The sequence below is a fragment of the Amblyomma mixtum genome, chromosome 5, assembly GCF_055824585.1.
Source record: "Amblyomma mixtum isolate Tamu chromosome 5, ASM5582458v1, whole genome shotgun sequence".
NCBI classification, from domain to species: domain Eukaryota; kingdom Metazoa; phylum Arthropoda; class Arachnida; order Ixodida; family Ixodidae; genus Amblyomma; species Amblyomma mixtum.
The window spans coordinates 188,927,917-188,942,913 of record NC_143016.1 but is presented as its reverse complement, the minus strand read 5'-3'; the positions used below and the strand labels follow the sequence as shown (position 1 = coordinate 188,942,913).

At 50.6% G+C, this 14,997-nt stretch overlaps 1 protein-coding gene across 1 annotated transcript in view; it reads left to right on the top strand.

The window, feature by feature from the left end:
• LOC149345182 (tachykinin-like peptides receptor 86C) overlaps positions 1 to 14,997 on the top strand; it is a 264,961-nt gene that overhangs the window by 91,682 nt on the left and 158,282 nt on the right. The window contains exon 2 of the mRNA XM_089547383.1: positions 9,731 to 9,946. Coding sequence (XP_089403509.1) covers positions 9,731 to 9,946 — 216 coding nt within the window. The remainder of the gene's footprint in view (positions 1 to 9,730; positions 9,947 to 14,997) is intronic.

Here is a 14,997-nt window from a genome sequence, read left to right as displayed (position 1 = left end):
CTGACGACGACGAAGTTCCCCCGCTCTCTTGGTGCTGGCTACGCCCGTCTACGCTGCCAGACCCTGCACAGCGGTTCGGTCTCTTGGGGACGCCTAATAAACGCACCCCTACATACGTAACAATATATCCAAGCCAAGCCGCACCAAAACTACACAGTCTTAAAAAACCAAAAGCCGTTCAAGGACAGAACGGTACCAACGTGAGTCTTTCAGGATTGGCCTTATGGTCGATTTCATGGTCGATAAAAATCATAAGGAGGGTCGCTTTTTCATTCTTTCGGGGGACATGTACGACGAAAAAGCACTGAAAGCTGTTTAGAAGGATTTTAAGGCGGTGTCAAAGCATACCGCGAAGGTCAAGAGAGAGGCCATGCGCTTGTTAGGACTAAAATTAAGCAGATTGCCTACAGCTGTAAAAAACACCAAGTCAGGATTTCTGGACATATTCTTTTCTGTCAAGACACATAAGCTTGGGGATCCTTTTAGAGCGATAATTTCTGAGAAGGACTCACGGCAAGATATTGTCTCAAGCTATTTGCAAAAACATTTGCCTACTTTGCGTCTGCAGGATCCGTATCATGTCAAGAACTTGTGGGAATCCTGGCTTTCCGCCGTCGCCTTTGCGTGGCTGCGCCGGCCTCCCGCGTTGTTTCGCCTCTTTCCCTTGCTCCCGCCTCAGGCGGTGGAGAGGCGGCTGGGTGACTAATCACTGTCATTTAGCCACAGCTCCGCCCCGGCTCCCCAAGGGCCTTTGCCATTGGCGCCTTTTGGCGGGAATCCGGGACCCGCTCTGGGCGGCCGCGCACCGCGCGACCGTCCGAGCGGGGCCCAGAGAGAGATCCCTCCGAGACAGCGTAAGGTGCGTACGTTACTGTTTGTCCGTGCCGGCCTTTGCCGTTCGGACCAGTGCATACTCGAGCTCGCCCGCACGTGTCCTCTGACCTGCAGCGGCTCGAGCCTGTCCAGCGGGGTCCAGCGACCTCTGACAGGCGTACCTTGCGTTGAATGCCCACTCTCTCTCGCAACCGGCCCAACGGTCGACACGAGAGAGAGATCACAGCACTGCCGCGGGGACATTCTCCTGCAGCGGCGTGCTAGCGGCGCACATTGCTCGAGTCGCTTCGTGCGTGCAGCGGAGCCTTGCTCCTCGCGCGCCCCCGGGACGGGGTGACTATTGAGTGCGTGTGTACCTGCTGAAGGACGACGTGAATAAATGTCTCCTTTGTGAACTTGGAGGCTTATTTCTTTGCGGCGAATCGCTCTCCTCCCAGCGGAGGTTGAGTGCACCGCATCGGTGTCCCAGTGTGTGTGTGGTGACGGCTGATCGGGGCCCTTGGCTCGCGCGAAGCTCGAACCCGCGGTGGGTGGTGGCCTGTGTCCACTTAGGAACCCACAACTGGCGCCCAACGTGCTAAGTCATTGGGGCTTACGCCTTTGATGGCACATTAGCCGAGCAGGTCGCCTTGCCGATCACGCTTGCGCACCATGTCTACCACCCCCAGCGGGGCACTCGGCAGCTACATGTCGGCTCTCTACGGAGTTGTAGCGTCGTTTGATCCGCTGGCTGCTGTTCCTTCGAATAGCTAGACACCGTGGTTGGCCGCGGCCCCCATTGGGGTTTACGGCGACACAACCCAAAATGTCGACCACGCGGCTCCCATTGGAGCTGTATCGGAAGCACCCTGCGGTGCATCCGCTGGTCGCATGCCTCAGCTGTGCACGCTTTCCGCCCAGTGCGAAAGCAGTTCGTGTCACACTGCCGCAACCGGCAGTTTCGAACAGCAGCAGCCGTGCCCCGCGAGCAGTCAATTCTGCTCTGGGAACGACGAGGCGCTGGCCCGGTTCCCTGTGGAAACCGCGCCGCTCATCGAACTAGGAGCCTTGCCTCCCTCGTTCGTGCAGCCCGCCCAAGCCTCCACTGAGGCAGGGGCGCAGTCGCTGAGGCCGGGGCTCCATTGAGCCAGATGCGGAGAAACTTCGAGTCATACTCGAATTTCCCGCGCCCAAGGGCGTACGCGGCCTGCGCCGTTGTGTGGGAATGGCCAACTTTTATCGTCCTGTGCCCGCGTGCAGGCACCCTTGACCTAGCTCTTGGGAAAGACTGCGGCGTGGCGATGGGAGCCCGAGCAAGAGCGATCCTTTCGCCTCCTGTCTAGTGTCATTGCCGAGACAGCGCAGCTCAGGCTACCCGACCTGACCAGACAGTTCGTAGTCCAGACTGACGCGAGCGATCTGGGTTTAGGAGCAGTTTACAGGAATCCGATGGCGTGCTGCAACCGCTGGCCTTTGCCAGCCGCTCCTTGCTGCGCTCGGAGAGGAATTATTCCGTGACCGAGAAGGAGTGCCTCGCCATCGTGTTTGCACTGCGCAAATTCGACGTCTACCTTGATGGAACGCAATTCGTGGTGCAGACAGACCACAGTGCGCTCAGTTGGCTGATGCGGCTCCGCGAGCCTGCGGGTCGGCTGGCGCGCTGGGCTCTCCTGATACAGCATTACGACTTTCCGTGCAGTATCGAAAGGGGAGCACGAACGTGGTAGCTGACGCGCTATCCCGTGCCCCACTCGCCAGCGGCGCCTTGACGCCTGTAGGCGGAGGGGGCGAAACAGCGGACGAGCCGCCGGGCGGCAAGGAGGGGGAGCCCGCAAACGGGTTAACCCATTCCGCTAACCAGGCAAGCAGCGCTTCGCAAAGCGGACGAGAGGCAAAGCTCTTCGCGAGCGCCTCGGAAGTGCCGACGCGAACGGAAATTTTGGCTGCAAACCTGAGTGGGGACGAGACCAGGCTCCCCTCTGGGATGACTGGAATCGTTTTCAGCCCTAAAGAGCTACTGAAAGCCCAGCAAAATGACCCCTTTTGTCGCGAGGTGAGCGACGGTCTCAGGGAGACGGAGCGCCGTGACGCTACTGGTATTGTAGCGGGCGCAGGGGGGCAGAAGCCAGCGTGTGTCGCGGCGAACCCCGGGGAGTCATATTTGCTGGACCATGACGGGCTCGTGCTGAAGTACATAGCCACCGATGACGAGTCCATCGACCCGTTCTAGGTGGTTATCCCCAAAAGTCTAAGAGGCGCACTTTTGCGATTCTCTAATGACGAGCCACTGGCCGGTCATCTGAGTGGCTCCAAAGTTTTTGCAAAACTGAGTCATTCGGTGACGTGGCCCGGCATGAAGCGTGACATTTTCCGCTATTGCCGTTCCTGCCATGTCTGTCAAGCGGTAAAGTCACGGGGCGGCAAGCCGCCTGGAATGATGAAACCGATTGACAGTGTGCGTCCGTGGCAGATGGCCACCTGCGATTTGATGGGGCCTTTCCCCAGGAGCAAGCAGGGGTTCATAGACCTGAAGGCCTACGCGTCACGGTCTGACGAGCTTGCGCCGGTACCCATTGGTATCAAAGGCAAGCGCAAAGGCGCAACTGGTGCTGCGGAACGCAAGCGTACGGAGCACCGGTACAATCTGAGGCGACGGTCACCGGTGTGATTGATGCCGGACGGCGGACTTTTCCGCAACCGAAGGCACGCAGCCTCAGCTAGCTGGCGAGCTTTCTCGTCAGGCCCTACCCAGGCGAAGCACGGTGTGTTATTTTTGTTGTTGTTGTTTTGGCAGCATGCTCAGTTCTAGCCTTGTGTGTTTATCTATTTATTTATTTGTTTTGCTTGAGTCAGTTTCTAGCCACTTTCGTTTCCTGCTTGTACGTCTGTTTTCGTTCTAACGTACCGAGATGTACTATCAGCGTCAATTGAAACGCGAACAAGCCAATTTAAACGCGAACAGCAAAACTCGCAGATATTATACTAGGGAGGCAAAATACATGAGCAGTTGATTTTCCCATCGACGCCGAAAAGACCGCTCTTCTGAAATGTTAATAGCCCGCGCCTGCATTTCATCTCCAGCCTCTAGTATGCTTGATTTTTTGTGCTCGCGTTTCAGGTGTTTTGTTCGCATTTCATTTGACGCTGATAGTACATAGGTATCATGCGTTTGTGTTGGAGTTCAGTTTTTTTTTACCAGACTTGTACATAGGCAAACTTCAGCCCGCTCGTGCTTGCTCTTATCTTTAGAAGGAATAGATTGGATTAGGTGTCGTTTGTACAGCGCGCCTTTTCTCATTTCCGGCCCGACTGTGGGTGGTTGGCTCGTTAAGGAGCCGTGTGTCGCGGTGCGAGTTTTGTGCGGCCCGTATGGAGGGGAAGTTGGCGGGGCGTTTCGGGCGATGGGGGGCGGAAAGTGCACCCTTTGACCCTCGCCGCGGCGCCTCTGGACGCTTCTGATGAGGGGGATCGTTGTCGCCGACGAGCGTCCGCGTACGTGCCGGTGTATGCGTGTTTGTGGCTGTGGCTGTGAGCGCGCGTAACCATGAGCCAAGGCGACGCCTGTGAGTTGTGCCGTGTCCTTCTGCGTGAGTGCGAGGATGAGAAGGACCCCTCGCTGTGGCCAAGGTTACACATCAGGACGCCGCCGAACGTCCTCACCCGTTTCAGCCGGCGTGAAGGGGGTGCACTAACTGCCTTGTGTCCGAACGTGATGTCGTGCCCAAGGGCGCGAGGTCAGTGCTCTGCCGCGGCCCCGTCGTCATCAACGCATCCTACATCAACGGAAAGAAGACCGCCATCAGTCGTCGGCCCTCCCAACCCGTTCAACAACGAAGTCTGCGAGCGGTGAGTCGCTGACCGGCCCACTGGGCCGCGCCATCGAACTTTGAGGCTGGCATCCACCTGTAACATAGCTGTACAGTTGTATTCACATCTCCTTGTGTACCGTGTATATAATCTTCAAGCTGTTTTGATTTACTGAAGCGTATGCAAGTGTTGTTTGCCTTGTTTTTTCTTTGTTTTTTTTTACGTTGTTGTGGCTGGAACTGAAGTGTAGCTAGTTTTGTTTTTGTGTATTCATTTGTTTATTTTGGAACTGAAGTGTAGCTTATTTTTTTTGTGTATTGATTTCTTTATTTTGGCCGCGTGCTTTGCCGATGGGTAGGAGGGCATTTAAGGAGAGGGGGATGTGGGAATCCTGGCTTTCCGCCGTCGCCTTTGCGTGGCTGTGCCGGCCTCCCGCGTTGTTTCGCCTCTTTCCCTTGCTCCCGCCTCAGGCGGTGGAGAGGCGGCTGGGTGACTAATCACTGTCATTTAGCCACAGCTCCGCCCCGGCTCCCCAAGGGCCTTTGCCATTGGCGCCTTTTGGCGGGAATCCGGGACCCGCTCTGGGCGGCCGCGCACCGCGCGACCGTCCGAGCGGGGCCCAGAGAGAGATCCCTCCGAGACAGCGTAAGGTGCGTACGTTACTGTTTGTCCGTGCCGGCCTTTGCCGTTCGGACCAGTGCATACTCGAGCTCGCCCGCACGTGTCCTCTGACCTGCAGCGGCTCGAGCCTGTCCAGCGGGGTCCAGCGACCTCTGACAGGCGTACCTTGCGTTGAATGCCCACTCTCTCTCGCAACCGGCCCAACGGTCGACACGAGAGAGAGATCACAGCACTGCCGCGGGGACATTCTCCTGCAGCGGCGTGCTAGCGGCGCACATTGCTCGAGTCGCTTCGTGCGTGCAGCGGAGCCTTGCTCCTCGCGCGCCCCCGGGACGGGGTGACTATTGAGTGCGTGTGTACCTGCTGAAGGACGACGTGAATAAATGTCTCCTTTGTGAACTTGGAGGCTTATTTCTTTGCGGCGAATCGCTCTCCTCCCAGCGGAGGTTGAGTGCACCGCATCGGTGTCCCAGTGTGTGTGTGGTGACGGCTGATCGGGGCCCTTGGCTCGCGCGAAGCTCGAACCCGCGGTGGGTGGTGGCCTGTGTCCACTTAGGAACCCACAAACTCTGAGATGGTAGCTCAGTACCTATGAGTGGACAACCCAGGGACTGGTCGGCAGTTAGCATTGATGTCGAAGAATTATTTTATTCCATTCCACATCAAGCCCTCATGACCAGTCTGCGATTGTGCATATCTGAGCAAAATGATGAAATAGCTGCGGTATTACAAGCAGAGTCGTTTTTAAAATTAACATTGTTTTTATTTGAAAAGCATGCTTGTTGAATATGGCAGCGCCGTTTATGCCCAAAAATCAGGTATCTGTATCGGTTAGAAGGTCCCTCCTGTTCTAAATGACATTTTCTTCAACAGGGTTGATAGATTGATTGACAATAACTTTCAGGGGCTGGGCATAAGAATCTTTCGCTATGTCGACGATTTTTTGATCTTCTACAAAGGTTCCCAGGATAGCTTTGCACCAATGAATATTCTTAAAGTGTTTGAAGAGCAAGGGCTTGGTCTGAGATTTACCATGGAACAACCGTCTCAAGACAATGAGCTGAGAATTCTGAACCTCACCTGGACGCTTCGCAGGCATCGTGTGTGTTGCCGGTATTCGCCTAGGAGTGCTAAGCCGCTGCTTGATCACGGGTCTCATCATTCGAAGCTTGTGAAGGATGGCATCGCTATGTACAGCCTGGGGTCGGTCCTGTCAACATCACGCTTTCATAGCATGCGGTTTAGCTTTCAAGAACAAATAACAAGGCTAGTGAACACAGGGTTCCCCAGTCACGTCTTAATAAGAACGCGTGACAAGTTGCTGAAAAAAGTAAAGCAATCTAGCGCAGTTATGCGGGAGCAGGAGATGGCTAAACAGAGAGAAGCTAAAAAACCTGTTGTTCTGCCATATGTACATAGCCTATCACATATAATTTGAATAATGTGGCCAGAAGGTATGATGTTGATGTGGTCTTCTCGGCACTAAATAAGTTGTCGAAAATTTGTAGCATGGTTAAGAATAAAGCAGCGAAAAAGGTTAGTGAAGAAAACGCTCGTCGTGTGAAGCATGAGTTTGCTTTTGTTTCTTGTAAAGTGGGCGTGGTATACAGGATCCCGTTATCTTGTCACAAAGTGTATGTAGGTCAAACTGGAAGATGTATCAATGTTCGGTTACGAGAACACGAGACATCCCTAGAGATTGATAGGGGGGGGGGGCAAATCTGGTCACGCATTGTGAGGGGTGTAATAGCTGCCATCCATTTCTATCACAGACAGTTATTTTTGATGTCCATTCGGCAAAGATCAACCGGGAAATCCTAGAGGCCAAACATATCGTGAGATTAGGGGAAGAATGTGTCAGTGACCCTTCCATTGCTTTAAGAGATAATGAGGTTAGATTTCTTGAACAGGGCGTAGGGGGTTGTCATGACATGGTTTATTGGTTTTTGATGATTGTGTGGTTTTGGTGCTGCTTGGCTTGGATATATTCTGTGTTTTCCTTGATAAACGAGTCAGAGCTCGTCCTGTTTCCTCTTCGTCCTCGCCTTACGCGCTGCTTATTCATTATGTCACCGTACCAACTAGCCCAGATGTCTCTTCTTTTGCATTTGGGCCGTCTATGGGAAGCAAGCGAAAAAGAGAACATTCAACTGCCACCTCGGTGGTTCCGTGGTTATGGTGCTCGGTTGTTGACCCGAAAGCGGCGGGTTCGATCCTGGCCGCGGCTTTAGCATTTCAATGGAGCCGAAATGGTATAGGCCGTGTACTGTGCGATGCACCCCAGGCGGCTGAAATTATCCGGAGCTCTTCACTACCGTGTCTCTCATAGCGTGTGTCGCTCTGGAACATAAAACCTCATAAAACAAATAAATCGTAGTCCAGAGCGGGAATTTTGAAAGGCGTTTAAAAGCAAACTTGAAGGACGTGGAAAATTAGACAGTCGTTTCCAGCGCGTTTACGGAGCAAGTCAAATGTGCAAAACTTCGGATCTGCTTTGAAGAAGAGTCTGTGATAGCCAAGGAAAGAAACGAACTATTACGCCGGTACTGCGGGCATCTGGTGGTGCAAACCACAAAAAAATGCAATTCGTGTGAGTACGTAGTGTCAGCAACTCGGAATTTCGCCACTCTGCGTTCCCCTTCACCCTAAAATTGATGGTGATCGATCACTGAAGGCGCAGCAACGGAATGCCCAGCGGTGCCGGGCACCCACTCAACAGCCGTAGAAAAAAAGCAGAGAAGGGGGCGACTTCGAGAGAGTGGTCAGCCATCACCGATGCTGCTGCTGCTGCTGGCAGAGGCGCAACCAGTGTACACAGGTTTTCTTCGCGCCGCGCATCCTTCGTGGAGCCCACGCCCCTATCACTCAAACACCAGATCGCCTGGATACGAGCACACACAGGACTAGAGGGCAACCAGGTAGTGTATAGCCAGTTCGAGAACATGCAAACCAAGCAGGCTACACACAGACTCTCGCCGCCCAACCACACACCACGCCAATACGTACGGACTACAACACCAGATTACAATACTTCCGATCAGTGCGTAAACACCCCCTCCCCCCCCCCCCCCTCCGCCCCCATCACACGCTGGGCTGAGAGCACAGGAGGCTAGGGTCTGGAGGCAACTCCAAACCAACACATTCCCAAATTTCCATAAATGCAGCATAATATTCCCTGAACACTACAGAGGCGCATGCCCGTGGTGCGACGAGAGACACACAGCATACCACGTCACGTGGGGTTGCAGGGACGAAAAACCAAACCTACAAACACCCTGCACGAAGGAGCAGTGGGAGGCCGCTCTGTGCAGCTCTGACCTCACGATCCAGCTTAACCTGCTGTGCAAGGCAAGAGAAACAGCCATGGCCATTCGAGCCCTGAAATAAGGACACCACCCGCAGCAGGACACGTCGTTTTTATTTTGAATTTTCGCTAGAAGTTTTCTACTACTAAAATGGCGGTGGTTGTCCCTGTCCTCCTCTCCTCTTGCCTGCCCTCTCACCGTCATTCTCTCCACTCGTCCACCTCTCCACACCACTCCTTTCCACCTATCCCCTCTCCACCATCTCCTCATCCCCCACTACGGCTGTTGTTTCCCTGTCTACATTCCACTCTGGCCAAAGCCTCAAAGTACCGGCGGACGGTCTATATTTAACGAGATGGCACCTCTAGTGCTTTCGCATTAAGGACAATCTCCATGACAACAATCTACCGCCAATGCATGTAAGATGCCTCGGGCAATTGTTGAAACGTACTTAAGCATTGATTGTCAAGCATAGAGTAGAGTGAACACAGCTCCCGTTGTAAGTCGAAACGACCGTCTTCTTTTGATCCAAAACATTGGTCAGCGTATCGTTCTTTTCGGTTGAACTCGCTACTCGACCAGACAAGATTTCAACAAGCCTGACATTGCACATCTTACATTGTAAAATTAACCAGACTTTCTACGTAATTCTTTATACTTCTTGGTGTAGAGCTGAAGTCGGGAATTTCACGGAAACCCGCCTGTTCTGGGATGGACATGAAGGTGAAGGCAAAACAGCGACCAAAGAAGAAAAGTTCTTGCCGCTTCGGCTCCCGTACGAGAGCTTTCTCTTCATCGGTGGTGGGTGTTTCGACTTCACCTTGATGGTGTTGAGTTGGTCTAGCAAGCGTATAAAACACATAACAGCTCGGATAACGCCAGGGCAGTTACCGCGGATAACATACTTTCGCGTTTATCTCAGTGTCTGTTAAGGTGGATTTGAGTCATTTTGAGAAAAACAACTTTTCCTAACAGCAGTGGACAAGGAAAGTACGGTTGTAGTGCCTTACGTGAATCGCAGTTCCTGTATAGGGTGCCTCTTTGCTGTTTTTGTCTGCGGAAGGATTGTCTGTTGTCTTAATTAACTGTAATAAAATGATCATTTTAAATCAGAACCCCAAGCAGAAAGCTGTGCAGGTGGCCTTTCGGTGCTCCTCCACACTGTTCCTTCCTGTCGGCCGCAGGTGCAACGCCGTGATGCACGCCCTGGGCCGCCGGCTGTCGCGCTGGGAGGCGGCGGCCACCATGGCGGCCATCTGGGCGGCCGCGGCGCTGCTGTCGCTGCCCACGCTGCTGTTCTCGCGCACCCGCACCTACCACTACGCGGACCGGAGCGTGCGCACCGTCTGCCTCCTGGTGTGGCCCGACGGGATCCCCGGTGTGTCGGTGGCCGACTACCTGTGAGTCCCCCGCTCTGGGCCCAGTCTGCTCACCGGTCGGGTTTTATTAACGCTCTGTAGAGCCTGTTGACAGGTGCTGGTCAAGAAAGGATGGCGTGTGATCATCATACTGTTACGTGGCGGCCAGCAGAAGAATGAGGCGTGATGAACGATGTACAAGAGATGATTTAATGGCCGCTGGCCTAGCGCAAGCCCTCCGTCCCGCGCCACTGCCACATTCGTCTACTTCGTCACAATATGAAACACTGGCAATAATGCGAGGAACATTTTTGTAGCTTTGCCAACTTTGTTATGTTTCAAAATGTTGTTGTTCCCATGCTCGGTAACAGTGCGTTAGGTTCAAATGAAAATGAATTAGCCTACATAACTATATCTTAAGCCTCAGGGGCAAAAAGAGCGCGACCTGGATATAATCCTTGCTGCCATGAAGAGTTTGTCCATGAGGTCATTTTGATGATTGTACCAGAGCATGTTTTTAGGAATATTACACCGAAATTCTTTATTAAAGAAGCAATTTGTAATCAAGGGTTTCGTTTTTTTAGCGGATAGAATAGCCTTCGTTTTTGTGGCATTGATTTTCAAAGGGAAAAATATGCTCCAAGTGAGTTGGCAAGCATTTTGTTAGCCTTTTATTCCCGTTCGTATACTGTACGTCTACTAAAAAAGCGGCTCGTGTCATAGGCGTGGATAATGTACGTCGTAATTTGTCGATGTTAGTTATGTCGTTGATGTAGAGGCTGAAGAGAAAGGGTCCTAGTACATTTCCTTGTGGGACGTCTTCGCGAACGGGCGTTTGGCTTGATGCATAGCCAATGGTGGCTACCTGTTGTTGGCGCTGCTGAAGACATTTTAAAGAATTCACAAGAAAATATCGCGGAAACCGTAATGACCAGGTTTTAAAATTAGTGTTTCAAGATTTAACTGGTCACCGAAGACATCAGGATAATCAACGAAGAATTATCAACTAAGAAATCAAAAGTGCATAATTGTTTTTCAAATAAATGGAATATTATTCATTTCCGAGTTGACAGGGCTGAATCCGTAGATTTGTGTTCATAAAACTAAAATTAGACGCTGTTATCACGTCATGCTTGTTAGGGAAGTTCATCACACCATGGTATATTAATTTTCCAATACATTTCGAAAACGGTACAAGAATAGACGTTGGACTGCAATTTTCTAAATTGTCCTTGTCGCCTTCCTTAAATATTATAGTCAGTTTAGCAGTCTGCAGCCTCTCTGAAAGAAACCCTGCCAAAAAGATTTATCATCATCATCATCACCGTGACTACGCGCACTGCAGGGCAAAGGCCTCTCCTATGTCTCTCCAATTAACCCTGTCCTGCGCCAGCCGCGGCCACCATATTCCCGCAAATTTCTTAATCTCATCCGCCCACCTAATTTTCTGCCGCCCCCTGCTACGTTTGCCTTCTCCTGGAACCCACTCCGTTACCCTTAAGGACCAGCGGTTATCTTGCCTTCACATTACATGCCCTGCCCAAGCCCACTTCTTCATCTTGATTTAAACTCGGATATCATTAACGCGCGTTTGTTCTCTCACCCACTCCGTCCGCTTCCGATCTCTTAACGTTACACCGATCATTTTTCTTTCCATAGCTCGCTGCGTTGTCCTTAACTTAACCTGAACCCTCTTTGTTAGCCTCCACGTTTCTGCACCATAAGTGAGTACCGGTAAGATACGGCTGTTGTATACTTTTGTCTTGAGGGATACTGGTAAACTGCCATTCATGATCTGAGGGAACCTGCCATATGCGCTCCACCCCGTTCTTACTCTTCTAGTTATTTCCCTCTCATGATCCGGATCAGAGGTCACTGCGTGCCTTAAGTAGGCATATTCTCTTACTACTTCCAGCACCTCGCTACTAAGTGCGAACTGTTGTTCCCTTGCTAGGCTGTTGCTAGGCATTGGCTTCCTGCATGTTAATTTTTAGCCCCACTGTTCTGCTCTTCCTATCAAACCCGTTTATCATGCTTTGCTGTTCATGTCCTGAGTGGCTTAGCAAGGCAATGTCATTAGCGTATCGCGAATTACTCAGGTATTCTCCATTAACTCTTATCCCCAACTGTTCCCATTCCAGTCCCCGGAATATCTCCTGTAAGCAGGCAGTGAAGAGCAATGGCGAGATCGTGTCTCCCTGCCTGACACCTTTCCGTGTTGAAATTTTATTGCTGACTTTATGGAGAACTATAGTAGCTGTGCAATCATTATACATATCTTCCAATATTTTCATATAACACTCTTCCACACCCCGATTCTGCAGTGCCTGCTTGACAGCTGAGGTTCCTACTGAGTCAAATGCTTTCTCGTAATTAATGAAAGCTATATATAGGGGTTGGTTATATTTTGCGCATTTCTCTATCACATGATTGATAGCGTGAATATGGTCTATTGTCGAGTATCCTTTACGAACGCCTGCCTGATCATTTGGTTGATTGAAGTCTAAGGCTGTCCGGCTGTCCTGACTCTATTAGCGATTACTTTAGTAAGTACCTCGTAGGCAAAGGACAGTAAGCTGATCGGTCTGTAACTCTTCAAGTCCTTGACGTCTCCTTTCTTATGAATTAAGATAATGTTGGCGTTGTTCCAAGATTCTGGTACTCCCGAGGTCACAAGGCATTGCGTATACAGGGTGGCTAGTTTTTATAGCACAATCTCTCCTCCGTCCTTCAACAAATCTGCTGTCACCTGATCCTCACCAGCTGCTTTCCCCTTTTGCATTGCTCCTAAGGCTTTCTTTACTTCCTCCTTCGTTACTGTCGGGACGTCCCATTGTTCTGCTCTACTGCCTCTCTCATTAACATTCTGATTGCAATTGCTACTGTATAAATTTGTGCAAAACTCTTCAGCTGCTCTAACTATCTTATCCATATTGCTAATGACATTGCCCTCTTTGTCTCCTATCGCATACATCTGGTTTTTACCTATGCCTAGTTTTCTCTTCACTGCTTTTAGGCTACCTCCGCTCTTTAGGGCATGTTCGATTTTGTCTTTATTATACTTCCCTATGTCGGCTTTAATGCGCTCATTTATCAACTTTGATTGCTCGGCCAGTTCTAAAATCTCCTTTTGGTTAGATGCTTTCATGCTTTGGCGTTTCTTAATGATAATAAGCAAGAACATCAAAAACAGTATTATCTACACAGACTCCCTCAGTGTACTGAAAGCACTAATGTCCAGAAATGCATTCATGCCATCTCTAGGTACCGTCATACATAACATAATAAGGATTGTAACACAAGGGCATAACATAAAATTATGTTGGGTTCCAAGCCTTGTTGGAATTGATGCTAACGAGAGAGCGGACGCATGCGCTGCTCAAGCCCACAAAAAGGAAATACAGAAAATAAACATGCCACATAATGATTGCATGAAGCTAGTTCAGAGCTGACTGAGGAACAAATGGCAGAGCACATGGAATAGTCAGATAAATAACAAGCTACACTTAATAAAACCAATATTAGGAGAATGGAAATTATGCACACATCAGGAACGCTTTTTTGAAGTTATTTTATGTCGTTTACGTATTGGACACACACACCTTACCCACAACTTTCTACTAACAAAACAAGACAAACCTACCTGTGAAAAATGCGGAGATGAACTCACAGTAACTCACATCTTAATCTCGTGCAGAGAACTTGAAACACTCAGGAACAAGTTTTTTACCCCGTTTTACAACCAACACATCCCCTTTCATCCGTCATTGATTTTAGGTGAAGAAGCTCTTATTGATAAGTCAAGCGTTTTTAACTTTTTAAAAGAAGCCAATGTACTAGAAAAACTCTGAATTCCTACCCCGTGCTTTACAATTTATTTACGCACCTCGCCACCCTCTCGTCGCGAGAAGACGGCTGAGGTCACTATTACATCGGTTGGGGACCTCGAGATCCTTGCACAGCCAAGGATGGCTGCTGAGGTTGCCAACCCTTTTTAAAGCATTTACCATGAGTCTCTTCTAAAATTTTGTCATATATTTACTAGGTTGCACGAATTAACTTTTTAGGCCCTTTACACCGCCGTTCATTAAGACTTTTGTATAACATCTATTTAGAAGAATTTTCTCTACCCGGAGCTTGGCGCATGATAGCCTTAGTCGCTTATGCGCCATTAAACTCAACTCAACTCAACGTTTCTTAATGAGATCTTTAGTCTCCTGAGATAGCTTGCCGGTATCCTGTAGAACCGTCCTATCATCTACTTCTGCGGCGCACTCTGTAACGATAGCTGTGCGATTATCATTCATTGTTTCTACGGCCGTCTTCTTCACTTCAAGAGGAAGATCTGTTCTGCAGCGACATCCTGAATTCCTCTACCTTCCCTCTTAACGCTAACTGTTTAATAGCCTTCGGCTTCACTAGTTTCTCTCGTTCCCTCTTCAAATCTAAACTAATACGCAACCTTACCATTCTGTGGTGGCTGAAGAGGTAGTACAAGCTGGAGGTGGTGCAGGCCTACGCGCCTACATCAAGCCATGTTGACCAGATAGTTGAAAGCTTCTATGAGGATGTGGAATCGGCAATGACCAAAGTAAAATCACAGTACACTGTACTGATGGGCGACCTCAATGATAAGGTAGGCAAGAAGCAAGCTGGAGACCACGCGGTAGGTGACTATGGCATATAGGTTCTGGGAGTAGCAGGGGAGGGTTATTGGTAGAGTTCGCGAACAGAAATAATTTACAGATCATAAATACCTTCTTCCACAAACAAAAGAGCAGGAAGTGGACGTGGAAGAGCCCCAATGGTGAGAATAAAAATGAAATTGACTTCATACTGTGCGCTCACCCTGGCATCGTGCAGGATGTGGAGGTCCTCGGAAAGGTGCGTTGTAGCGACCACCGAATGGATGAACATTACAGCGGATGAAATCCAGAATGGCGAGGGCACCGGCACTCAGGCTCCGAGTTGCGCGCTCAGGGAAATGCAGCGCGGCGCTCCGAAACATTGCACTCGCACTCCTGCAAGGAAGCTGCCACGGCGTGAAGCCCGCCCGGAATTGAAGGCGGCCAAGGAGCGCCGGTCAAGTGAGC